The following is a 25133-nucleotide window of genomic DNA, read 5'->3' as shown; positions in this document are numbered from 1 at the left end:
AATGGCATTATTTCATTCTGTCTCTAATCATCCCCCACACACTTTTTGGTCAGTGCTCAAGACTTTCTCCTGTCCTTCGCAGTGACTACTTTGAAAATTCAGGTAGAAGGTCATCACATAAGGAGGACGGAACACCTTTGTGCCTAGCCCTCACCTTTAGGATGTGGTAGTCAGTGGCTTCTCACCTGCCCAAATTGCTGGGCTCTCTCTGGACAGCACAATTCATGACTGGCCTGGCCTGGAGTCAGAGAAGGTAGAGAATGTAGAAGGTAGGGCTCTGCTCCCAGGAAGCCCAGAAGAGATGGGGAGTGACAAGGCTAAGTGAGTGAGATCAGATCCTTTCGCTGGGGGAGTAAATGACATTTTTATTGATGATTCTAGAAGTAGTGCATGCTTATTGTACAAAGTCTGGACAATATGGAAAAACTTAGGTGAGAAGAAATGATCCAGATTTGCTCATGATCCGAAGGTAACCATTGTTAACCATGTTCACAAAGCGGCTCTACTTCTAGTCAAGATGATCTTTGGTTGTGCACCTGTCTTTGTCCCTATGGAGACCAGGGCACCGCTGCTGGAGCCCCCGCTCTGGACACGGGCTGGGTGGGCTCCTGCTGCCCATTGTAGCTCCGTCCTCAGCTGTCCACGGAGCACCTTCCCGGCGCCAGGCTCTCCGGTGGATATGCCCTTGAGCCAGCCTCCCACTAATCTCTACTTTGTTTGCTCTGAGCTCGTTTCCTCACCAGTAAATAGGGGATCATAATCCCTACCTACCTTGGAGAGTGGTTAGGAAGCCCAGATAACCTAAGATCTGGGAAGGCGTTCTGTTAACTGCTCAGCAAACAGGGAGCAGTCAGAGGCAAAGACTATATGAGCCTTTGTTCCCCCGAAAGAAAAATATTCATCCATGGTTTAATTTAATATATTTATTTATATCCTGCCTTATTCCAAAAAGGACTTGCCGTAGCTCACTGTCCTTGAGAGTGCTCTTGCTGTAGTGGACAAAACACCCAGAATGGGGTCCAGTCCTGAGAGCCCTAGCGCCGAGCTGTATGACCTCGGGGTGGTCACCTCCCCCTGCTCGCTGCTCACTCCTGCTAGTTTTTCTCACTGTAAAATGAGAAATTTGGACCAAGTCTCCCCTAGTCATTTTCAAACAGTCTGTGCTCAGTCAGCAGAGGGCCACAGGCTGTGCCTTCAGTGTAGGAAGTGTGCAAGGCAGAGAAGTAAGGATGCTAGGAGGGAGACCGTACCCCAGATGGAGTCAAGTGGTCCCCATCTGAGCCCCTGGGGTTAGAACCTGGGCAGCAGAGTGAAATGGCGTAGTGGGTAGGCTCTGGGTCAAGCAGACCTGAAGTCAAATCCCGACTGTCACTAACCAGCTGCCTGCCCTTGGCTAAGCCATGTAATGTCTTTTTGCCTCAGTTTCCCTCCCTTTCACATAGGTATCACAGTCCTGACCTCACAGGGTTGTGGGGAGGATTCAATGGCATGTAGTAAGCTGAGTACTGTGAGCTGCTCATGGACGGTGGCTGGGTCGGGGACAGAAGGAGGACAGGACTGAATCCCCCACACGCAGGGACTAATTAGCACACGGTCCCTTCCTTGCTCCAGCAGCGTGCGGGGTGAGGTCTCACTAAACCTACAGCCGCCACATTTTCCAACCTTCGTCTAAAATAGGGCCTGGCAGTGGGAAAGAGAATTAAAAATCAGAATTGTTCCACAAAGCCCAGGACGTGAGGCCACCATACTCCAGCCCTGTTCTTGGAATCCTGACAGGGGGTTGGCTTATCTCATCAAGATAAAGGCCAAGGGCCTCCTCCCATCAGTTAGGAAAGGCCTTCTCTGGAACCAGCTTCCACCGTGGGCCAATAGACCCATCTTATCCTACCCCCCCCCGCTTGTCTGTGACAGGGCCTCGGTGTGGGGAGTCCAATTCAGAGGTTGTCTCTGGTCCCTGTTCCCAAGCAACCTCTGCTGCCTTCCTAGGACGGTGGTTCTGCAGCTCCCAGGTCAAGTGCTGCTCTTAACTGGGAAGACAGCATTCTCTGTCCTTTGGGCAAAGGTACCATAGGTGGGCAGGGTGGTGTTGGTGAGAGGGCCACTGTTAGAAGCTCACCAGCAGTAGGGATGAGTGAAGAAGGGGCATAAGCCCACCTAGGGCCCTGCTGTGGATCTTCCCACATCCTCTGATTGGTAGGGACCTGATAGTCAACTGGGTATTCTGGGGTGCCAAGCCAGTCAGGTGGCCATCCAGAGACCTTGGGCCAGGGGCCTGGGTCAGCCATCCATTCAGTCACTCATCAAACGCCTCCTCTATGCCCATGTCCGTGCCCAGCGCTAGAGCCACAGAGATGAATTCAGTCATGGTCTCTGCCCACGGGGAACTCATGGCCTGGCTCTCTGTTGGATTGGGAATCTTTTTGGAGAAGGATGTTCTCTAATTACTCATGCATTTCCTTTCCCGCTCACTCTGAAACCTAGATCAAGATGTGCTTCTGCCTCCTCCTCTGTCTTGGCCGGCTCCGCCAGCGAGCCTTGACTCCCCGGGGCCTATAATGTCCCATTGTGGTTCCATCCCTTTCCTTGGGTCACCTCTCAGAGTCTCCCCTTGGGAAGTCCCACCCAGAGGGCTCTCTCACCATCATCTTCAGGAGGTCTCTGCCCATGGGCAGCGCTGAGCACCACTTCGTCTTCTCTTCCTTTTCTAGTCTGTTCTTCCATGTTCTCTTTTTGTGTCTGCTCTTCTTTCTCTCTTCTCTTCTGTTTTTTCCCTTCTTCAGCCTACCCTCCCCCAGCCCCATTCAGGCCCTTCTACAGCTGGACCCCCAGGTTCCCCGTTCAAGTGACTTCTCCCCAGCCAGCACTTCCCCGGGCTTCCGGGGCAAGGAGCGTCTTCCCTTCTTCCTCTGCCTGTTCTCTGCCTCTGCCTTTCCTCCTTTCCTGGACTTCTGCTTCTTGAACCTCTGATCCCAGGCTTCTCCCCACCACCTCTCCTCACTCCCTTCCCACACTCTCCCCTTGCCTTCATCCTTTCCGTCCTTCTCCAGCTGAAGGAAGGGTGCCACCGCTCCTCTGAAGAGAGCCTGCGAGAGCTTCCTGTCCCCACTCTCCATGGCTCTACTGCCCATGCCCTGTCTCTGCACCCCCACCCCCCCACTCCCTCCAGAAGTTTCTTTGTGCTCCTTCATCATTCATCATTACCGCTGCCTTTCCTGCCTCCTCATTGCCTTCTTCTTCCTCTGGGAGTTTCCTCAAGCCTCCTGTAGCCTCTCTTGGGGTTCTCTGCAGGCTCTCATCACACCACCTTGCTTTCCTGATCCTCCAGCACCTTCTTTCTCTCCCTCACCCCTGCGCCCTTCCTCCTCCTCTCCTTCCCTGTGCCCACCTCCTGCTGCCTCCCCTTCCAGTAGCAGGCTTCCCTTCACCTTTCCTTCCTCCCTCCCTCTTCCACTGCTGCCTCTGTAACCTGTCTTATCACCAGGGCCTGAGTATACAAAAAAATAAATAAATAAAAAGGTCAGTGAGTGGAGGGAGCAGCAATAACCCCTAAAACAGTACTATCAGTGGAACATGATTGATCAATTGAATTCCATAGCGGCTGAAAAATGTGGGATTAAGTAGTGTATTATACGCACAATGAGTTGAGGCATGATGTTCATTTCAAGTTCATTTCGCCGGCCTCTGCCACCAGATCAGGCAATCAATAGGGGCAGCAGATATCATATATCACCTCTCTGCGGGCTGGGGAGAGAGCACCATAATCTCTCGCAAATTTAGAGTGACAGATTTGTCAAGATCTGAAGGGCCCCTGAATAAATGAAGGAAAAGAGACTCCTCCAGCCAGTGACCTGAGGACAAAGCTTCAGTTCAGCCCCCATACACACACACACACACACACACACACACACGGTGGAGTCAAGCCACACACAGGCTCAGACACAAATCCACGCAGGGGCACGCTGTGAGCCTTCCCACACGTATGCACACACTCGGGCACTGAACGCAGGAGCACCTGCTCACAGACAAATGCACACCTTCCTTGCCGGGACCCATTTGGCAACACCGCAATAACCGCACACAAAGACACCACCACCTCGCTCGGCCCGACAGCAGGGATTCCCAAAGAGGTTAGGAGGATTCCAGTGGGAGACGATTAGACACAATGAACACGCAAAGAGCTACAGGGGTAGAATCAGGAGGCACATCCTTGAAAGAAAAGCAGGCACAGAAGAAACACGGGGCACCTGAGCTCACACTCCTCGTGCAGTGACACATGCATGTGTGCACACACACACGTGCGCACACGTGCGCACGCGTGCTTGGAGAACAGCTCTTGTTCTGTCACTTACACAAATACCCACACATATCTGTCTGGATATGTTTACACGTGTACAAATGCGTATACACAGAGAATATCCATATGCAAGGAAAAACTAAGTGTGCCGCACCCTAACTTATATAAGAGAGACACATGCAGTGTCTAAGACAAAATCGTTCCAGAGGCTTGCACAGTAAAAAATACAACAACCAAGTTTTGTGTCCGTAGGAATGCAGGGAGCATGGAAACCCCATGGAGGCTGGCCCTGTGTCTGTCTCTCCACCTCAGCCTGGATCCTGCCCTTCATTTTTCTCTCTTTCACATGCGTGTGCACGCACACACACACACACACACACACAGACTTTCTTTGCTTTCCAACCTCCTGAGGAATACAGTACAGGGAAGGGAAGATAGTGGGTCCCATTTGGAAAGCAGACCCCATGCTCCATCTGGGAGGCTGGAAGAGAGGATGGCTGCAGGTTGAGGTTAATCAATATGTAATATTTTCTATGGTCTCCCGAATGATACTGTACGGTGTTACTGTATATAATGCAATATTGATTATATCATATCGTATAATCACCTATAAACTGATATATATAATAGTCCCAGAGGAACACCCTGAGGCCTCCAGCATGTGCTGGCCCCAGGCCCAAGGCTCCTCTGTGGGTCTTGGGCTGAAGGAAGCCAAGGAGTGGCCACACTGGGGCTGGCAAGGACCCAGCCTCGGGTTGGGGTGTTGCCACATAGATGTTCACAGGGAGAGCCAGTGAGGAGACTCTTAGCTCACTGCATGCTCTGGAAACTAAAAGATGGCATGCAGGGGTGCAGGGATTGGGGGGAAGGGTAGCAGAAAGTCTGGGTAGAGAGGAACCTGGACAGAACTGGCCTGCCGCCCCAGGGAGCAGGCACAAGTGTGGCACCTCCGTGGTTTTTCCTTCACAGAGTGTGTCTCCGCACTCTGTGACAACCACAGGAGGAGCCAGGCACCCATGGGGCTGGCCCCTGACAGAGGCTTGGCTGGAGTCCAGATCAGAGACAGACTGAGGAGGGCAGTCTGGGCATAGGAGCACACTCTGGGCACAAAGACACTGTCTTTAGTCTCTGCCCAAGGCGGGGTCTCACTCCTCATGTATCACCTGCTGTCCTCCTGCTCTGGTCTCTGTCCTGGCCCCACGAGAGCAGAATCCCTCAGCTTGACTTTCAGAGTCCCTCCTCCCTCGGTGGTGAAGTTAATTACTTCACCCGGTCTCCGTGCTACACTCAGCCTCGGAGATTTGATGATTTTCCACCCTTGGAGTCAGTGGAACTGAAATTCATCTCAGAGCCGAGTTCAATTCTCCACAGGCTCGGTAATGCTGGTCTGAGACACCCAGCTCCTCCCCCAGGCTGACCCAGGCCTGGGGACAGAAGGGGTTCTCGGAGACATTCCCTCAGGAGACCCCCTGGCTATAGCTCTGCCCAGTCCTTCCCACACCCCCGGCTGCCCACACTGGGACAACTTGCCTTTCTTTTCCCAGGTCCTTCAGAGGCTCTGGCTTCCCCAGCCAGATTTTGGAGGCATGGTCAGCCCTGGGTCAGCTGCTCTACCTAGAAGCTGGGGGTGGGGGGTCCCAGCAGGGCTACAAAGTCCCCTTGACCTACTATGCCTGTGCCAGCCTGCGCTGATGCAACCAGTGTCCGTGTGTCCTCCAGATGTGTCCGAGGGCTCGGTCCCCAATGGAGACTCCCAGAGTGGCGTGGACAGTTTGCGGAAGCACTTGCGAGCGGACACCTTCACCCAGCAGCAGCTGGAAGCTTTGGATCGGGTCTTTGAGCGTCCTTCCTACCCTGACGTCTTCCAGGCATCAGAGCACATCAAATCAGAACAGGTGAGGAAGGAGCTTTTTTTTTTTTTCTTTTTAAATATTTTATTTATTTATTTGACAGTAAGAGACAGCACAAGTAGAGAGAAACAGGTTCCCTATTGAGCAGGGAGCCCAATATGGGGCTCCATCCCAGGACCCCGGGATTGTGACTTGAACTGAAGGCAGCCGCTTAATGAATGAGACACCCAGGCACCCCAGGAAGGAGCTTTCTGCTGCAGACGTGGACAGGGACAGGGCAGGACAAGGCCTCTGAAAAACGTGTGTACCCAGCATCACCCATGTGACATACAGGTACACCATGTGCATGCCAAGTAGACACACTCACACCGAGATGCTATGGTAGTGTTCAGAAAAACCATTATGGTATATGGCAGTTAGAAATGATGAGTTCTGGGTGATAGGTCTTGAGTAAGTCTTGTTCCCTTTCAGAGCCTCAGTTTCCCCATCTGTAGAATGGAGGACTTGGGTAAGGTCTAATAGGTCGCTTCTGGCCCTGCCGTTCCACGCATGTGGCATAGAAGACCCAGGACACGTCTTTGTCCTCTTGCCATGTCCCTTGCCTAAATGCCTCAAAGGTCTTACAGAAAGTTTGTGTGAGACCAGGGTGCTCTTCTCGCCCTCGGGGCCTGCTTCCTATTCCCAAGTCCAGCTGTCCAGTGTGACCCGAGGTCAGCTGATGGCCTACCCCTCCGCCCCGATAATTCGTCCAGACGCAGCACAACCCTGCACACCACACAGCCCACAACATACCCGCACAATACACAACATAGACACATCTCCTAACTCCTTACATTTACACTTGTGCACGTGTTTACACACCACCACCAGGCACCTGCTCCCTCCCCCCACTCACAGCTCACACTCCTGCTAGGACACACACCCCCATCCCATCTGCCAGAAGGGGGACTCTCTCCCAGACCACAGCTTGGCACACCCCCAGCACCTGCCTCTACCCACACATCCAGAGGGGCCCCAGTGCACACACTCCCATTCCTCCCACACCTAAGGCCCTGGCCAGGCTCACAGCCACCGCACAACCCCGTCTGCTGGGCTTGCACGCGCACATACACGCTCGCGAGCTCTCACACCTGCGCAGCCCTGCAGGCTCCACGCGGCGTGGTTCCGCTCTAGGACGCCAGAGGCTCCCAGCCACTCGCCTCTCTCTCCGCCCGTCCTTTTATCCCATAAGCTGTTTGTCTTCATAAAACAAAAATCAAAAGTCTTTTTAAGGTGCCCTGAGCCATAAACCAACAAAGGAGGAGCCGGCCGAGGCGGGCGGCTCGGTGCACCCTCCACGAGTCCCTGGCTGTATTACAATGAATAACCTTTATTTACTTTCATTAGACTATTAAACACCAGCACAGTCATTTTTCCCCCTGAAACTCGGAGCAGGGCCCATAAAGCAAATCCGAAGCCTAATTGAGTTCATTTTAATTTCTCTCCGATCACAGCGAATTACTCTGGTGATAAATCAGGGGGCAGCTTCACCCCCAGTAGAAGGCCTAATTTGCAGCTAATTACAAAACTGATTTCTACAGGAAGATCAATACGAGAAGGAATTGGAAATGACGAGGCAATCCCGGCCAGCCAGGGAGGGGAGGGGGCCCTCTGGGGGGGCCAGGAAGTGGAAGGGAAAAAAACGGACCCGAAAGAGCAGAAAATCAGTTTTAATTTAACGTAATATTAATCAGAGCAACTTTTCCTGCTTTGTGCAAGCTCCTGGTCGGCCCGGCTCCGGGGTCTGGCTGAGCGGTGACGGCAATAAAAAGGCAATTACCCGAGTGTTTCGGGCAGGACACCCTTTCAGAGGCAATGACTGGCCCCCTCCCACCCTTCTGTTAGCCATGTGGACTCTCCCCCTCCCCAATTTCATACCCCAGTGCACAGGCAGAGAGCGAGGGGCCCGTGGGGCTGTCTTTGTTTGTTTTTTAAAAAGGGGGCGCCAGCACCCGATCAGCCAGCCCAGCAGTGCCAGGCCCAAAGCCCCCCTAGGCCCTTCCCCCAGCTCCTGCCTCGGTGGGCCCATCAGGGCCCGCCCCTCCTCCCCAGGACTCCAGGGGGACCTGAGAACACCCCTTGCTTCTCAGCGGGGGGGGGGGGCCCAACTGCTAAACTCCGCCCTTGGGGCTTTGTCGGCAGGAGAGGCTACCGCAGTTCAGAGAGGGCTGGGATCACCACCACTAACTATCCTCTAGCGACCCCCAGTTGGGTCTCCCCCACCCACACAAAACTCTCCATCATCTGCTGAGCCCGCCCCTCCCTTGCTCCCCTCCCTCTGCCTGACCATCTCCTTCCGCCCCATCTGGGAAGGCTCCCTGTCCCTCCCCCCCATCTGCACACCGAGCCCTCTCTCCGTGTGTGCACATCAGTAGAGAGCTGTCGCTTTTCTCTCTTCTCCCAGGGGAACGAGTACTCCCTCCCAGCCCTGACCCCCGGGCTTGATGAAGTCAAGTCGAGTCTATCTGCATCCGCCAACCCCGAGCTGGGCAGCAACGTGTCAGGCACGCAGACATACCCTGTTGTGACCGGTAAGGAGGCTTCCAGGAGGTGGGGGGAGGCACTGATTTCAGTAAGGGCACCTCAGCCCATGCCATCTGGGGCCCAGGGGGACAAGGGGGCCCCCGTCATGATATCTGCAGAGAGCGCAAGCCTCCGAAAACAGATGTGTGCAGAGGTGAGGAGAAGAGATTGTGGTCAAGGTCTCTGTGTGCTTCCGCCTGGAAAGGTCGAAGCTAGGAGGAGCTGTTGCTGGTGCCTTCTGCCCATCCTCTTGCCTCTCTCTTTGCCTTTTCTCTTGCCACCCCCAAGGTGCCTGGAACTAGAGGCCTCTTGCTAGGATGTGCACAGAAGAGGGCAGAGGGTAAATAATTTAGGCCAGACTTGGGGGAGGAGGGTGGTGTCCAGCCTCCCTACTGCCATGCCTCCGAGGCTCCTCGGGGGTCCACCTTCCTCTCCCTCTGGGCAGCCTGGGGAACTGCGGTTTGGGGCTTCAGGGCAGGGCCTCCACTCCTGTGGTTACAGAAAAGCACAATTATTCCAGTCGCCCTCCCGCTTCCCAGAGAAATCACTGAGACTGAGGCTTGATTTCAAGGCCAGGCAGGGTCAGGCCTGTCCCACCGTCAAGTGCAGGGGAGAGGACATCTAATCCCGCTGCTCCCGTGGATTGGGAGCAGCAGAGGCGGCTGGAGGGGAAGCAGGCTGAGGTGTGGTGCAGCGAAGGACCCAGCCAAGGAAGCTCTAGGCCTCAGAGCTGCAGGCTAAGGAAGGCGCCTGGCACTGCAGAAGGGTTTCCGGGCCAGGAAAGTGCCCAAGTGGGAGAAACACACATTGAGGTGTTATTAAAATTCACCTAATTATTCTGGAGACACTAAAGCCAATGTGCCGTTTGTTCCTTGGGAGACAGAATGATTGAGAAGGGTCTCGGTGGGGATTGGGAGACACTGAGGCGTTACCTGCCGAGCGAGGCGTGTGGAGGCGGCCCGGGGACCCAGCGGCGGGCCTGTAGGCAGCCAGCGTCATAGCCGGTGGCAAAAGGCAGGAAACAAGGCCCTGGTGCTGGTGTGGAGCTGATCTGAGTGGGGCTCAGGTCTGAGCTGGGCTGTGAGTGGCCATCCAGCTTCCACCTGTGGGCTTAGGAGGGCCTTGTCCTTAACCTTCCCAGGCTGTCCTCAAGGCCTGTCCTGGTACAGCTGTTTCTGGCCCAGACAGGGTTGAGCTCTTCAGCTAGGTGAGCAGAGATGGAGTTCTGGAAGTATCAGAGACCCGGACGTTGCTTTTGGGAGTGACAGCCTTGGCTGGGTCAGGGCATAGCCTATTACCAACTGGCCCTCGATATGCTCCTTGGCCAACATGGAAGCTCTCTGACCTGCTGGGTGTTCTGACCCAAGGCAGAGAGATGGTGCAGGCCAGGCCAACTTTCTGATCTGCTGAGAGTTTCAGTGGCCACTTCCTGAAGGTGGCCCAGCCCAGGCCGGGGACAAAAGAGAGCCCAAAGGACGTTTCCCTCACATCCCAGCTGTGCTTCTCTGTGCCTGGGACCACACGGTCCAGAAGGCAGGGGCTCCCCAGGGTGGAGAGATGGATCTTCGGCTAGGGTTCCTGCTGCAGGAGAACTCGGGCTGGTACAGAAAAGTGCCTCCACCTTGAGCCTCCCCCGCCCGCCTCCCCCCCATGGCCCTGGAACGGTCCCAGCTCAGCCTGGGAACATCTCCGGCTGATCCATCTGGATCCAAGTGTGAGAAAAGTTCATTTCAGACCCAGCTTGACATTCCCAGGTGGCAAGTTAGCACTAACATCTCAATCTGTATGCGACATTTCAATCAAGCGAGGAGTAACAAAAGCAGAACCATTAACATTCGGAGCTGTTCACCAGTGGTAATGACGGGAAACTCGCTCAGAAACTGGAAATTACCAAAAAGAGAGAAGTGTGTGGAGAGGTGGGGGAGGGGAGATGGGAGGAGGTGGGGGCAGGGAATGATTTTTCTACACTTAGGCCAAGATCCAATGTTTGGATTAATGGTGCCATTACCAAAGAGAGGGCTGCCGATTATGCTCATTCTTAAAATGTTTTTGCTGGCAATTAAACGGCTGCAGTTATTGATCTTTGTTGATTTTATGTCCTCCTAATTTGCATAATCTATTAAAGATGAATGATTCATGATGTGTTTATTATGGGGACAAACAGAATTTGCAGGAGGTACTGTCAAGGTGAGAAACGGGGCAGTGCCCAGAGACTTGATGGGCCACCTCGGGAGTGGGTCCAGCATGGTGGCCTTCGGGCCAGGACTTTAAGGGTAGCAGTAAGCAGTGATGCAAGGACAGCAGACACAAGAGACTTGGACTTGGGCTAGGTTCTTCTAGAAAGATCTTGGCATCTGTGAAAACTTCAAGCACAGCTGGCATATGGGAGAGGCTTTGGGAATATTTGTAGACGTTCCTTTGAAAATTCTTAAAAAGCATATTTTGTTGGAAAATATGAAGGACTTTAGTCAAGAAAGAAAAGGGGAGGCTCTTTCTGGGCAGGGGTGTGCTAACCGTGAGGGAGCAGGGAGGTCGTCTGTGTCCACAGCCTGGCTTGGGTGTGCTAAGGTGTTCCGGGCCCCCTCGTCATCCCCTGTGTCTTGGGCACCCAGCTCATCTTCCTCCCTGGGGACAGGCAGCTGAGGCTGTAAACCTTTAGGGATGAGTCCTGGGGAAACCGGCCCAGCAATGCCCTAGCCCAACCTGGAGAGCCGACCTTATTGATATTCCTGCCACCTCCTGGCACCAGAGGCTGATTTCAAACTTCACCAGCCACTTGATACAGCTGTTCCACAAGGTCAGGACTGAGAGGAGAGAGGAGCCCGGGCTATTGTGTGGAGGGGAGAGAGGGACCCAGTGGGCCAGGACACAGCTAATCACATTGCAAGCAAGGCTGGCTGCCAGTGTCTGGGGCTTGGCCTGATAGTCCCCCTCCCCACCTTCCATCTTGGAACCAAGGAGAGAGACGGATTTTTCCGGGTGGTGTTTGCAAGTTCTGCCGAGATTTTAATTTCACTGCATCACAACTCAGCAAGCTGCCAAGTCAAGCTGGTTATTTAAATTTATCACCCACTTTCCCTTCCGCCGCTGGGCTGCTCGAGCTCAGCGGCATCTCTTCTCTCCAGCCCACTGCTCTAGGCTGCTGGTCTGGAACGGAGCCGAGTCTCTCCAAAGTGATAAGGAAAAAGGGACCAGCTAGAGGAAAGAGTGAGTTGGGGGTACTCTGGCCCCAGCCTGCCTCAGTTGGGCTGGTGGTGGTTGGTACCTTCTTCTATCAACTTCTTACCCTTCTAGAGGACCCCATGGGGGCTGTCATCAACCCCTCAGTAGTCCCAGGGACCTCTGGACCAGGACTTCAGTGAGGACTCTTGCTCCAACTGGGTGCTGGTGCCTTCAAGTCTCCCATCACTGGTAGAAAAGAGTTCTTCATCCCCATGAACTTCACCTTGGCCTCTTGCTTCCTGCGTCTGTCCAGGTCTTCAGCCATAGAGCAAAATGAAGGGGCACAGGCAGCCGTGTTGATCTGGGAGAAGATGAGTACTAGTTTCAGGATGCCCCAAGTCCCTTGGAGAGGCGCCTGAGCATTTAGAGGGTCCCTTGTCCTGGTGGAAGTCCACAGTGAAGAGGAGCACAGGCTCCCTACCCTGGAGGCCACATAGAGCGAGACACGGAGTGTGCGGCAGCTCTCCACGCTAACCCTAGCAGCCCAGGAATCCACCTGTCAGTCCCTGGAGCTGCTGCCCTGAGCAGGCTTCACTCCCCTCTGGTGGGCATCGCCACCAAGCGCTGGGAAAGCTTCGAGCAAGGGTAGTTCTTCTATCCTTCTTTTAGTCCCAGAGAGGTAGTGGAGGAATTGAGATCCATGTCCAGAAACAAGCGGGCTACACTCCCCAAAACCCAGCTGGATAAAAATGTTACAACAAGAATTGTCAACATACAACCAAACATCACGCTCTGGTGCCAGAAGGAGAGGGAAACTCAAAGCCAGAGCAGTAGGTGAGAGCCCAAGGGTATCACCCTGGAGCTGGACCCTACCTGGGGGAGACTATGGTTATAACACGCAGACAGGAGCCACGACCTTGGGTCCAAAAGAAGTAGGAAGCCAGAAGTGAGTATCACCCTGCGTAAAGCCAGGAACAGAGCAAGACAATGCCATGTGTGAAAGGGAAACACACAAATTATCCCAGTGACCCAGGGAAGCAAGTGAATGAAAAATCGTCTCCATGAAAAATGGAGTCCCCACTCCTGACCCTGGTTCAGGGTCCAAATTTATACCTGAGTATGTGGCAGGAACCCCCAGCCAAGACCTGACATAAAAAATTTGTCTAGGATAATAACCTACTCTGAAACCCCAGCAGGAACCAGGGCAAACCTTCTCTACAGAGGCATTCCCGAACATAGGGCACATGGAACCCCAGCAATAAAGATGAGCTCACTACGAAAAATTACACCCCTCATGTAAATGCAAGCTATCATGAGGGAGAGTTAGCAGAAACAAGAAATAGGACAACTAATACCCCTAAGAACTAGAGAGAATAGAACAGTCCAAAAGCAACTATAAAATAAGCATGTTTCATATTCCAAAAAAGATAACAGAAAAGCATCAGTTTTGTGTTTATCGCGGATCTGGATCCTTCATCCCCCCCACCCCCACCCCAGCAGCCAGTCTTCTGGTAATAAAAATCAAAAAGGCCAGGAAGGAAGACTACAGCTATATATAGCTTATTGTTTTGGGGTCCAGGAGCCTCAGGCGCAGCCCTGAGAGTAGAGCCTGCCCCCTACTTATCCAAGCTCCCAGGCTCAAGTGTCAGCACAGAATCTTCCCTTTGGAAAAAAAAGTCTGAACTGTGGAAAGCTAGGGACAAGGAAAACACAGTGCTCCTCAGTGAAAAAAAGAGCCTTCTTAGCTTCTCTATCCTCTGTGGATGGCAGTGGAGGGAGTAGGTGGTTTTATTCAAGCGTTTGGGAGAAACTTCTCTTGATGCCTTAAGGCTACAGCTTGGAAAGAATCCATAGCTGAGATTCAGGAGGAGGTGGGGATGCTGCCCAAAGGGGGGTGCCCAGGAGGGGAGAGGGAGCAGAAGCTTCTCCTGGAAGTTGGTAAGTTGGGGGGAGGTCAATAAGGCAAAGTTCAAAGCTGAAAAGCAGGGCTGACCCCCCAAGGTCCTGGAGGCCTGTGAGAACCCTGCAGGCTCAGCTTCTGAGAAAGGGTTGGGAGCCCTCAGAAGCTCAGACTCCTTGCCCATATCTGGGATGGTCAGTGATGCGGCCTTTTAGCAGACAGAAATGTGGATCCTGGGAAACCCTCCTCCTCCTACTCAGGGAGTCCTGAGGACCTCCAGAAACTGCCTCTTTCCTGTAGTTAACAACCCCCTTCCAAGGCAACTGCACTTCCCTCCATAAAACAAACAGCTTAGCCCTTGGCCAACCCCTCCGGGGGAGGAGAGGGCAATAAAGGCTGAGAAATGTTTCTAAAGGAGGCTGGGAGTCTCCTAGCCTTGTCTGTCGGCTCAAAGCCCCTGATTAGCTAGAGGAATTTAGGGCACTGACATCAGAGCTCCTCTCCAACCTTGAAAGGAGGGGGCTAGGGAAACTTCTGACATCTAGCAAGTCCCAGCCCTTTGCTGTGGAGGCCAAACCAAGCCAGAGGGCTTCTTCACACACCCATGCCCCCTGGACCCTTCACGTAGGCTTGGAAGGCCCAAGAGTATGAAGCTAGCTTCCTTCAAACATCCCTGAGGCCTCCAGCCACATCCCCAAGGACCTCCAGCCCCCAGACCTCGGCTCTGATTTAATTACGGGGGCATTTCCATAGCAATGAGACATTGACAGATAATGCGGGTGCCCTGGGCCTGCAGCCTAGGGAGTCATTGGATCTGGGCTCTTTCCCTTCCTTCTTTATCCAGTTCACCTTTAGAGGGAAAGGAGATTGAAAAGAAGCACTAATGCACTCTAAGCCTGGGAGAGTCAGATCGGAATTGGAGCCAAATAAAAACTGTACCACCCCCAACTCCATCCTAAATCCACGTCCGTCCATGTCTGTGTCTACTAGCCATCCCCAGTGGTGACGGCCTGCCCATCCCAGCAGGGCGCCTTAGACAGAAGCACACAGGGCTTCTAACGGAGCTGCAGAGGGGAGCAGCCTAAGCTGAGCTCAGATGTGGCCCATTACCTTGAGCTTTCATCTTGACTTCTCCCTTCACCTCCTCCCTCTGCCCATGAGACCCAAAGACTGAGCACCCCAACAGGACGGTGCTTAGTCCTCCACAGCTAGGGCTCACGGATATGTAGAGATCAGGAAGAGGGGCCAGTTTTAGTAGGAATCAAAATATGTTTAAGAAATCAGTGATCTTTATTTCAAACACATATAGTAGCCAACTCAGGCTAATGAAGGGTTGCCCAATAGCACTGGGTACCGTTTTCACGATTCGCTAGGTTATGGAGAATCTCTCAGCTCTTTTTTTTTTTTTTTAATATTTTATTTATTTATTTACTTGATAGAGATCACAAGTAGGCAGAGAGGCAGACAGAGAGAGAGAGAGAGAGGAGGAAGCAGGCTCCCTGTGGAGCAGAGAGCCCCATGCAGGGCTTAATGCGGGGCTTGATGCGGGGCTTGATGCGGGGCTTGATGTGGGGCTTGATTCGGGGCTTGATGCGGGGCTCGATCCCAGAACCCTGGGATCATGACCTGAGCTGAAGGCAGAGGCTTTAACCCACTGAGCCACCCAGGCGCCTCAACCTCTCAGCTCTTATACGGTTGTTTAGAGATGCTTGGGGTATCCCAGAGGATATTTCTCCAAAAGGAGGGGGGTCCCCTGACACTGAGCTTGTTTACTCCATTATTTGGCACTTTCTAAGAAGAAAAGTTTGGCTAAGTAAAAGTAAATCAGTCAATTCAATCTTTTCTGAATGACCAGAAATCCTAAATGGTGGTGTCCCAATGAATATTATAGGTATGCTTGGAACGAAGGGCTCAGAAGTGTCCTGGTGGCCTCAAAGGCCCCCAGATAAGACCTGAAGGCCTGTTTACCCCAGAAAATCAACCAGCCCTCAAGGGACTGGAAGACACACCCCCCCACCCCGCCACCCGCCCTACACACACTGCTTCCCTAGGGGGATCAGAATCTTTATTTCCCTGCTATCAGCCACAGGACAAACAAGCCAGCCCTTTTTCAACCCTGAGCTTGGGGAGGCAAGCCCTGCCACTAGTGTTACTTCTGAGAGCTTTGCTCCCTTCAGCCTGGAATCCCCCCACTCCTCCGCAGTGGCGGCTGGGCTGCCAAGGAAGGGAGGGAGGAAGTCCGACGGCTGCTCCCAGAGCGGCCTAATGCTCCGGCAGCTTAAGTGGCCCTTCTCCTTGGGATTAGGGTTTCACTTACACAGAGCGCCTGAAAAACGCTGCGCTTTCGGAAGGATTAGAGCTGACAATTCAGTGCACTCAGGGAACAAAATAAAGCCGGAGAGGAACTGGGAGACCTGGAGTATCGGGAGACTGTGCAAACAGGCTTAACCTCTGCCCACCCAGCAAGAGGGTCTCTCGTGCTCTGAGCCCATCCGTGAGTCAGAGCCGGCCTCCTGGGCGCCCGCACCTGCCCGCGTGCGATTTGCTCTTGTTGCTAGAGAAGGCAGATTGGGGAGTGAAGGAGGAGAGGGCTGGGATGTCGTGCCCTCTCTCTGAGCCTCAGTTTCCTTCTCTAAAAAAATAGCCAGACTCCCTCGCAGGCCTCTGCAGATGTGATACTCGCCCTCACTGCCTAGCCTTCTCCCAGGATCCCGAGGCTATGGCTCTATCCGCCATCCGGCAGAGTTTAAAGGAAGCCACCTCTTGGGGGGCCCTAGGCCAGCAGGCGACCATGGCCCAGAGAAGGGCAGTGTGCTGGAAGGAGAAGGAGCGGGAACAGCCTAATTGGTTGTACCCAGCTAGTTGGCTGTCAGGGTGCAGACCTTCCCGAGCCCACCCAGCTCTGGGCGGCTAAAGGTCCAGCTGTGGGGGAGGAAAGAGCAGCTGGGAGAGCAGCCACCTGAGCTGGGGGCACAGCCCCCTCTGCTGGAACCCAGGGCAGACAGGGCTCAGAGGAAGCGCTCTGGGGCCAACCCACCGCCTGGGGCTGGTGGCTCTCACTCGGGCAATCCTGCTCCCCTTCACCCCCAACCCGGGAGAAACCTTGGATTCAGAAACATGGGAAATAAGAAACCAAACGAAACATGTAGAAAACTCTTCTCCTCTCCTTTAAAAGCAGCTTTTACGGATTTAAAGTTTGTGGCTTCTGTGTATTATGTAAACTTGGATTGGTCATAAAGTGATCATCATTGAACAGTCAGTGTAAACGTACAGTATACGCAGACAGTAATTACAAATTTAATAACTGTGTTCTTGGAAGTATTATAAATGCTTGTGTCAAAAGCAGGCACAGACTGCCAACCTTGGAGCGATCTAACGTCTTCATCTTCACCACCTTATGAGAAGCAGACAAAAACTTGAGAATAGGATAGTAAAACAAGAGTTATGTTTTCTGGCCTTAGGGTCCTCCATAGTGTCAAGTGGAGAGCAGAAGTGCTCATTTTCAGAGAACGATGCTGAGGAAAAGCATCTCCACACTCACTGAATAGAACTTCTGCTGTATAAATCTACGTCTAATAAGTCTTGGGGTCTGAGTCATCACCGGTCCAGAGCGTCTCTGCCACGCTGGCGGCTGCCTTTGTGTTATTTCCTGGGTCTCCTGGATGCCGACGTTCTCTTCGCCTGAGATCAGCCTCTCTGCCCCTCCACCTGTTTATTTGCTGTTCTTTGTGTGAGCTCGTCTGTTGGTACAATTCAAGTGCGTTCAGACGAATCGGTGTCTTTCTTATGCCAAAGAACGGGTTCCTTTGGTTTGGGAAAAAGAGTGTTTATCCATCTTGGAGTCGTGAATACTTCTGAGAATATGATAAAAAGCCGTCTAGATATTATGTATGTGTACCTATAACATTTGATGTATGGCTTTATATGGGCTCTGTGAAGCGGATCCATAGAGTCCTATGGGATCAGTGAACCCCAGTTTAAAATCCTTGCCGTAGAAAATGGAAGAAGCCAAAACATGCAAGCAACAAGAAGCAACAGGATGTTGTTTTAGGAAGGATTCCCCTAGCATAACCCCAGGTTACTCGCCTGGACCAAATACCTATTTTCTGAGTCTGTAATATTCAAGGACATCATTCCAGAATCAATTCCCAAGTATACTGCTTGTTCTTTTCATCCAGATTCTGCCCTCTTCTCTCTGTGGAATCTTGAACATAACACTTAGCCCCTCTGGGTTTCAGTTTTTCATCTATACTGTGGGGATTAAAAACAGATCAGCATCATTGGTTGATACAAGGATCAAAAGAGAGAAGACATAGAAAATATTTGGGATGGTGCCCAGTTGTAGTAGGTGCTCAGTGAGGGCTAGCTTAGTCTAGCTGAAGTAGAAACGCAACTCTGCCCTTGAATCTTAGAGCTGACAAAACAGCATAAATCGTCTGGGGGCTGAAATTTTCCAATTTCTTAATAAAGTCATTCACTTTGCTGTTCTCTGTACTTGTAAGAGGAACTGCACTTAGATTCTCCAAAACCGTTGATTCGATCTGGCCCATTTGCTAAGGAATGTCTGACAGAAGTGCACTGTCTGATTCAGATGCAGTGATTGCTGTAGAAATCGGCTGTAGACTCTTTGGGGACTTCCGCAGTTGAACTGAGAAGACATCTTCATCAAGTACAGTGCTTCTCACACTTCTGGGTACTTTAAGATTCCCAACTACTGCTGTTTCTTGAAGAGCCTCTTTGTTTTTTAGAAGACTCTCCAAGGAGATTAATACTCCACCCCGTGAAGTTTTGTCTCAGACTTTTGGTGTCAGTATTTTATTTATGTTTTTTTTTTTTTCTTGCCTTGTCTTAATGACGACAGTGACGATATGAGATTTTTGCTTGTTGGATGACTTCTTTTCCTTTCCTTCAGCTCTTTTGGGGATTATCTGGCTTCATGTTGTCATTCAAAGGCAATGTCATTCAAAGGCAATTAAACAGACATAGCTTTGAATATGGGCTCTCTGGTTTACTAGCTCTGTGGCCATGAGGAAGTCATTACACTCTGCGCCTCCATTTTCTTGGAGACAAGGAAGTTAGATCATCTCGAAGGTTTGTCCATCTTTAAAACTTTGTGACCTTAGGAAACAAGTCTCCCCCACAAAATGCCCATCCTCTGGTAATATGTGGGTTTTGGGTTTTTTTTTTAAGATTTTATTTATTTATTTGACAGAGAGAGAGAGTGCAAGCAGGAAGAGAGGCAGGCAGAGAGAGAAGGGGAAGCAGGCTCCCTGCTGAGCAGAGAGCCCAATGTGGGCTCAATCCTAGAACCCTGGGATCATGACCAGAGCCGAAGGTAGAGGCCTTAACCCACTGAGCCACCCAGGCGCCCCCCACCTTTTTTAAGATTTTACTTATTTATTTGAGAGAGAGAGAGAGAGCATGAAAGGGGGGAGGGTCAGACTCCCTGCTGAGCAGGGAGCCTAACGTGGGTCTTGACCCTAGGACTCTAGGATCATGACCTGAGCGGAAGGCACTCACTTAATGAACTGAGCCATCCAGGCACACGGTTGTTGTTGTTGTTATTGTTGTTGTTTTAATTCATTTGTGATTCTTGGTGCTGGTATCACATTCCTGGGATGGTGGATGAGCAAAGCACCTCGCCACTTCTGTCTTCTGTTGGGCGGCATATACTTTGTAACTGATGTGTTTTGCTATGTCACTGTTTTCTCCTCTTCCCGTGCTTTTGCTTGTTTGTTTTGAGGGGGTGGTTGTGCTGACAATCTTGGAGCCCCTCTGCTCCCCTCTGTCCATCCGTCAGCAGGGCTCTGTTGACTCTCCTTGCACACATTCCATTACCCATTCATATCTCTCACTAAGAGGCTTGCTCAAAGAATGCTGCTGGGCAAATGGCATGATGGTCTTAGTAATTTGAAAACTTCCTGCAGTATGTGTTTTCCATTATTGACAATGGCGTTCCAGAAAAATATATGGCTCTGGCAAGAGTTTGGTCAATTTTTTCCTCTTCTTCAGGTGTCCCCTGTGTACTAATGAAGTCATTGAGAGTGCTTTATATGCGGTGGCTTGTATCTCTGTTGGTTCAGGGGTCCTGACGGGCACCTCTTTGTGGTGATACTGATGTCACAGGAGACAGCGGCACAGCTGTGTGCAGAACACCAGGAAGCCAGTATGCTTCTTCCTCATCATGGGCCTCTTATCTCACATTTTAAAAATGTCTGAATAGCACTTCCCAGATTCAGTTTTTTAACTAGAATTTGGAAATGTGTTTGTCAGTGAACAGTTCTCTGGGCGACTTCCAGCACACAGAAGTTTCTGTATGCTCCAAGTTAGCCTGATGTTTTGCGAGAGGAAAAGCCGGTGGAAATAACCATCGTTTATAGAGTAAATCCAGGTGAGCTGGAGACACCTTTCCAGGAGTCCGGCCTTTCTTCCTCTCTCCTGAAGCCAGGTAGGGAATTGTATGACAAAACCTTAGATAACAAGGAATTCATGTGTGTCATGTTGTAGGAACCAGGCAGCTGAAAAATCGGAATTTGGGTACATTTAAATTCCTGTTTTTAAAGAAAGAAGCATCCCGAGTGCCTGGGTGGCTCAGTTGGTTAAGTGACTGCCTTCGGCTCAGGTCGTGATTCTGGAGTCCCGGGATCGAGTCCCGTATCCATCGGGCTCCTTGCTAGACAGGGAGTCTGCTTCTCCTCCTGACCTCTCTCCTTTCATGCTCTCTCTCTCTCAAATAAATAAATAAAATTCTTTAAAAGAGAAAAAAAGAAGAAGAAGCATCCTTCTTTTCCTGGCTGTTTTGTAGGCATTAAGATCAGGGACCAAGAGGAATTGACTTTCTATATCTTTTTTCATTGCAAAACCTCTAACTCTTCCTCAACTCTCCTTTGTCCTGGGCCCTCTTGTCTAATAAATGCCATATTATTCATCTCTCAGGGAACTTCAGACCCACACCAGTGAGAGATGGACAGGAGGAATGAAACTTTTAACAACAATAGAAGTCAGTGAAATAAAACCCACAACAAAGCAGATGCAGATTCTTTCCTCTGTTTCCCTGGGAGTCTGAAGTGATCTCTTGTCTGATGGTTCTGCTCTGTCATCTGTTCTTGAATTCTAGGAAATGTAGGATCTTCACTGTATTGGACAGGTATCAAGGAGAACCATTCTATTGCATGATAAAATGAGTCACAATAAGTCACTGTCATCTCTCTCCATCCTGTAAAGATTCATAATCCCTTGCTCAAACTGTTTTTAGAGAAAAAGCAGATTTCAGCATTTGCATTTTATCCTAGCCTTTACCTCTTCAAAGGAGACCAGCACACATGAAGCAATTAGAAAACTGTACAACGCACCTGGAGTTGGCTAGAAGTCCAACAGAGCAATAGAGAATCAATCAGTAGGGTATTTACTGAGCATCATTTATTAATTTCTCAACTATGCAAGACAGAACAGAAGACGGGGCCCTGCCCTCAGTTTGATTATGGTCCGTTTGAGGAAGTAAGCCACCATACGGAACAGGTCCATTGTCTTACGAGAGATAATGACACGGTCAACCATGCAGCACAGATATTCTAGAAGTTTAGAAGAAAGAAACTTCCCTGAGGGGTAGAATGGTAGGCATTTTTAAGGCTGGAGGTGGAAAAAGAGGGAAACTATGAGGAAGAAGAAGAAAATCAAACAGCAAAAGCACAGAGATGTTCCACAGCATATACGCTTGTGAAAACAGTCCAGCTGAACCAGGTGGAGTGAGAATCAGCGCTAAGAAAGTCAGGTGGGAGAGTACCCAGGAGGCTTTGAAAGCCTGGCAGGGTGGAGGTTCCAGCTGTGGCCTACAGAGAATCAGTAGTGGTTTGCACAAGGGCAGTGATATGTTGAGAGCAACGTTTCATGGGGACTAGCCAGACAGCCACACCTGGGACAGACTGGAGGGGCAGGAATGTGCATGCAGGGAACACCAGCAAAAGCACGGTTATGGCAGACCAAGGGTGGGTTCTCAGGAGCCGAGCTCTGTAGGCTCTAGAGGAAATGGAGATGGGACCAATGGAACAGACATTGCTCAGGGGAATCGGGAACACCTGGTGACTGACTTCATCCAGAGGGAAAGGACACAGGCTATATCAAGAAGGATTTCAGGGAGCCTGGGTGGCCTGGTTAGTTAAGCGTCTGACTCTTGATTTCAGCTCAGGTCATGATCTCAGGGTTGTTCAGGATGGTGAAATCAAAGCTCTGTGTTGGGCTGGGCATGGAGTCTGCTAAAGATTCTCACTCATGTTCCTTACCCCCCCCTTACCTCCCCCCACTCCCCACAGCTTGTGAGTGTGTGCACGCTCGCTCGCTCTCTCTCTCTCTCTAAACAAAAGAGGATTCCAAAGATTTTTGGTTTGGTGGTTTTCAAGAAGGACTTCAACACACCTGATTGGTGGGGGGAGGGGAAGATGAGTTGGCCTTTATTCCCCTTAGGTCTGAGGCAACAGTGGGACAGCTAATGAAAATGTTCAGCAGGCAGCTGGAAATACAGAAACCTGAGCTGTAGCTCTGTATACTTAGGAGACGATGAATCACTCAGATGTGTTAAGGGAGGAATGAGGAAACTCACATCTCAGAAGAGTAGGAGATGAGGTGAGATTCAAGGAGACAGTGGCAAGAGAGCCAGGGGTGTTTTGGAATAGCCATAGGGAGGATGAAGACCAGGGCAACTGATGAAAAGAAGGTGTACTGGGCCAGATATGCAGAGTTCTGTGACTTCCCGCAGTCACCCTTCGCCTTCTCATGGCCAGACAGAGGCGCTACAGTGGGGGAGTGGCATAGGCTGAAGAGGGTAAGGGGGATCTGGAGAAGATAAATGGGACCCAGGCACCACGTTTTCTCTAGCACATGGAAGTGTGGGAGAGGGAAGAGGGCAAATTATTGTCATTAAAGATTGGGACATATATTGCAAGGCAGGTGGTGGTCCCTTCATGGTGATGGAGGGGACAGGCAAGGAAAAGAGGCCACTCAGGTGTAGCTGTGTCCCAGAGAGGTCTTTGGACTCGGGTGGTTCCCTTATATTGGCTTGCCTCACCTTCCCCCCAGGACACTGCTAAGGAAAGTCCTGCCCTCCACCGTCCAGACTCTAGTCAGTAGAAATTTCCAGGGACAGAAGTCTAGCAGCTAGTGGGGGGGCACATTTTGCTTATTGGAACTTTATCCAATCCACTTGAACTGTTGGCTCAAAGCTCCCGATTTTCACTTCAGGGATGGTTTTCTATTGTCTAAATGCCATAAACACTAACAGCAAAATAGCTCCCTAGTGGCACAACCCTCCCCCTCCCAGCGCCCCCACCCCCGACCGCCTGCTTGCCACACCTGCCAGGCCCTGTACCTGCAGCTCTACTTAGAGAGAACAAGGAAGACCCATCAGCCCCAGCATGGGTTGGGGGGGGTATCCTCCAAGCCTGAAGAGAAGACGGGGTGCTAGAGAGGCGAGCAAGATGATAGAGGTCCATTTGGTTACTGGAGAAACCATAGCTGACTGTCTTGCCGGAGAGGAGGAATAAAAGCAGGTCGTCTCCCTCCCTTCCCCATCTGGGTTTGGGCTACAAAGGGACCCATGCAAAGCTAAACATAGGCACGTAAAGCACGCAGAGAGACACAGAGCGCTACACAGAGCAGAGGTGCACAGCCCGTCACAGGACATTTGGGGGACAAGCTTAAACCCATGCAAAGGCACACCTGTACCCGCTCATTCAGACATTCCCCCACGTATCTGCACACAGCTCTGTCCTCTCTAAGAGTTTCCTCCCCATGAAGTACCCTGGTGTGAGCAGAGGCAGGCCCCTCTCTTCCAGGCCTCACCCCTTCCCCTTTGTGTTTTTCCAGGTCGTGACATGGCGAGCACCACTCTGCCTGGTTACCCCCCTCACGTGCCCCCCACTGGCCAGGGAAGCTACCCCACCTCCACCCTGGCAGGAATGGTGCCTGGTAGGTGACAATACTGCAGCTGCCCAATTTAGGTGGGGGTGACTAAATTGTGGGTGAGCTGCCGCGTGCTCAGTAGTCTGGGGGTGGGGGGATCCAACATCCCTTCCCCCCAAAACCAGTGCTGTTCCGTCCCTTTGTCTCCCTAGAGGCTGCAGTTGGTCCCTCATGAGCAGCCCAGGGAGGGAGTTTACAGAAGTGGCTCTTGTGTGCTCCCACTGTACATCACGGCCCCTCCACAGGGCCCGCCCACCCGAGCCTGTGCCCGGGGAGCACTGAGCCTCAGCTCCTCTCTCAGCGCCCCAGCCCACCCCCAGCCAGCTGACACTGCTTGGAAGAGCCTGCCCTGGTTTCCATGGAAACTTGGAGCCAAGAACCATTTCCAGGGGCATTGTCAGTCACTCAGACAAAGCCACCCTGGTCCACACCAACCCACAGGGAAAACTAGAGTGTGGAGAATTGACCCCACCCCAGGGTGAGGAGGGAGCTAGTCCCTAAGGAAGAACAGAGAGGACAGGCTATGGCAGGACCCAAAGATACTGGCTTCAGAGAAACAAGCTCGAGCACCACGTCTCCTCAGAGGTACTGGGGCCCTCGTTCCTCCTTAGGAGCTGGGTCTGGACTGTGTGGATCAGAGAGGCAGAAGCCACACTTAGGGTCTGAGGAGCCCAGCTGGAGGTTGTGCTCTTCCCAGCCTCTCACCCCTGATTGAGAGCTGGGCTTGAAGCCACAGAGTTGAAGCTTCTATTAGCAGAAACACCAACAAACTCTTGTCTTAAAGAGGGTGAGACTCGCTGGACCTGCAGCCCACCTCTGCTGGCGGCCCTCCCCTCGTGCACAACCCTTATGGTCGGGGAGGATGGAAGAGGGTGACTGGCCCTCTTCCTGGATGTCCATTCAGGGACAGCCCTGGCTAAACAGAGCTTGGGGGGATGGGCAGTGGCAAAGAGGGTGCTGCACCACAGGGGCTGAAGGGAGTTAGAGGGCCTTGCTAAGGAGAGCTGGGAGGTGTGGGGGAGGGTATCCCTGCCCAGATCTGGAGTGGGGGCAGAAGTGTTGGGGACAAGGAGTGTCTTCTGGGAAGGTCCGAGCAGTGAGCAGGTGGAGGCTGGAGGTCTTAGAGAGGTGGGGGTGAGGGAGGGGGTGTCTGCAAGGAGGTGGGGATGAGGGGAGCCGCAGAGAGCTCATGGTGGCAAGGGGGGAGTCGTTAAACAGAATCTAGTGCTGATGAGGAAATTACACTTGTTTCATTAGCGATGGGGAAGGAGATAGCTCAGTTCCTCTTGGTCACAGTTGAGCTCAGAAGCTCATTATCCTGCTGCACGCATGCTTTCCCTCCTCGTCAATAAACAGGCTTTCCAGTGGCTGCATCCCCCACCCCCACCCCAGCTCCCTCTCGGAGAGGGGC

The 25133-nt window shown here is 51.9% G+C and overlaps 1 protein-coding gene across 7 annotated transcripts in view; it reads left to right on the top strand.

The window, feature by feature from the left end:
• PAX2 (paired box 2) overlaps window positions 1-25133 on the top strand; it is an 80454-nt gene that overhangs the window by 51749 nt on the left and 3572 nt on the right. For 4 of the 7 annotated variants that reach the window (XM_045068808.1, XM_045068806.1, XM_045068807.1 and 1 more), the window contains 3 exons: window positions 6014-6189; window positions 8588-8714; window positions 23627-23728. In XM_045068808.1, coding sequence (XP_044924743.1) covers window positions 6014-6189; window positions 8588-8714; window positions 23627-23728 — 405 coding nt within the window. Of the gene's footprint in view, window positions 1-6013; window positions 6190-8587; window positions 8715-23626; window positions 23729-23874; window positions 23894-25133 lie in introns of all 7 variants that reach the window. The other 3 variants (XM_045068809.1, XM_045068810.1, XM_045068811.1) reach the window with 2 other exon arrangements.

This window comes from Mustela putorius, unplaced genomic scaffold (assembly GCF_011764305.1).
Source record: "Mustela putorius furo isolate JIRA1106 unplaced genomic scaffold, ASM1176430v1.1 tig00003909_pilon_pilon_pilon, whole genome shotgun sequence".
NCBI classification, from domain to species: Eukaryota; Metazoa; Chordata; class Mammalia; order Carnivora; family Mustelidae; genus Mustela; species Mustela putorius.
Note: the sequence above shows the minus strand (reverse complement) of the source record. Positions and strands in the feature narration are given on the sequence as shown.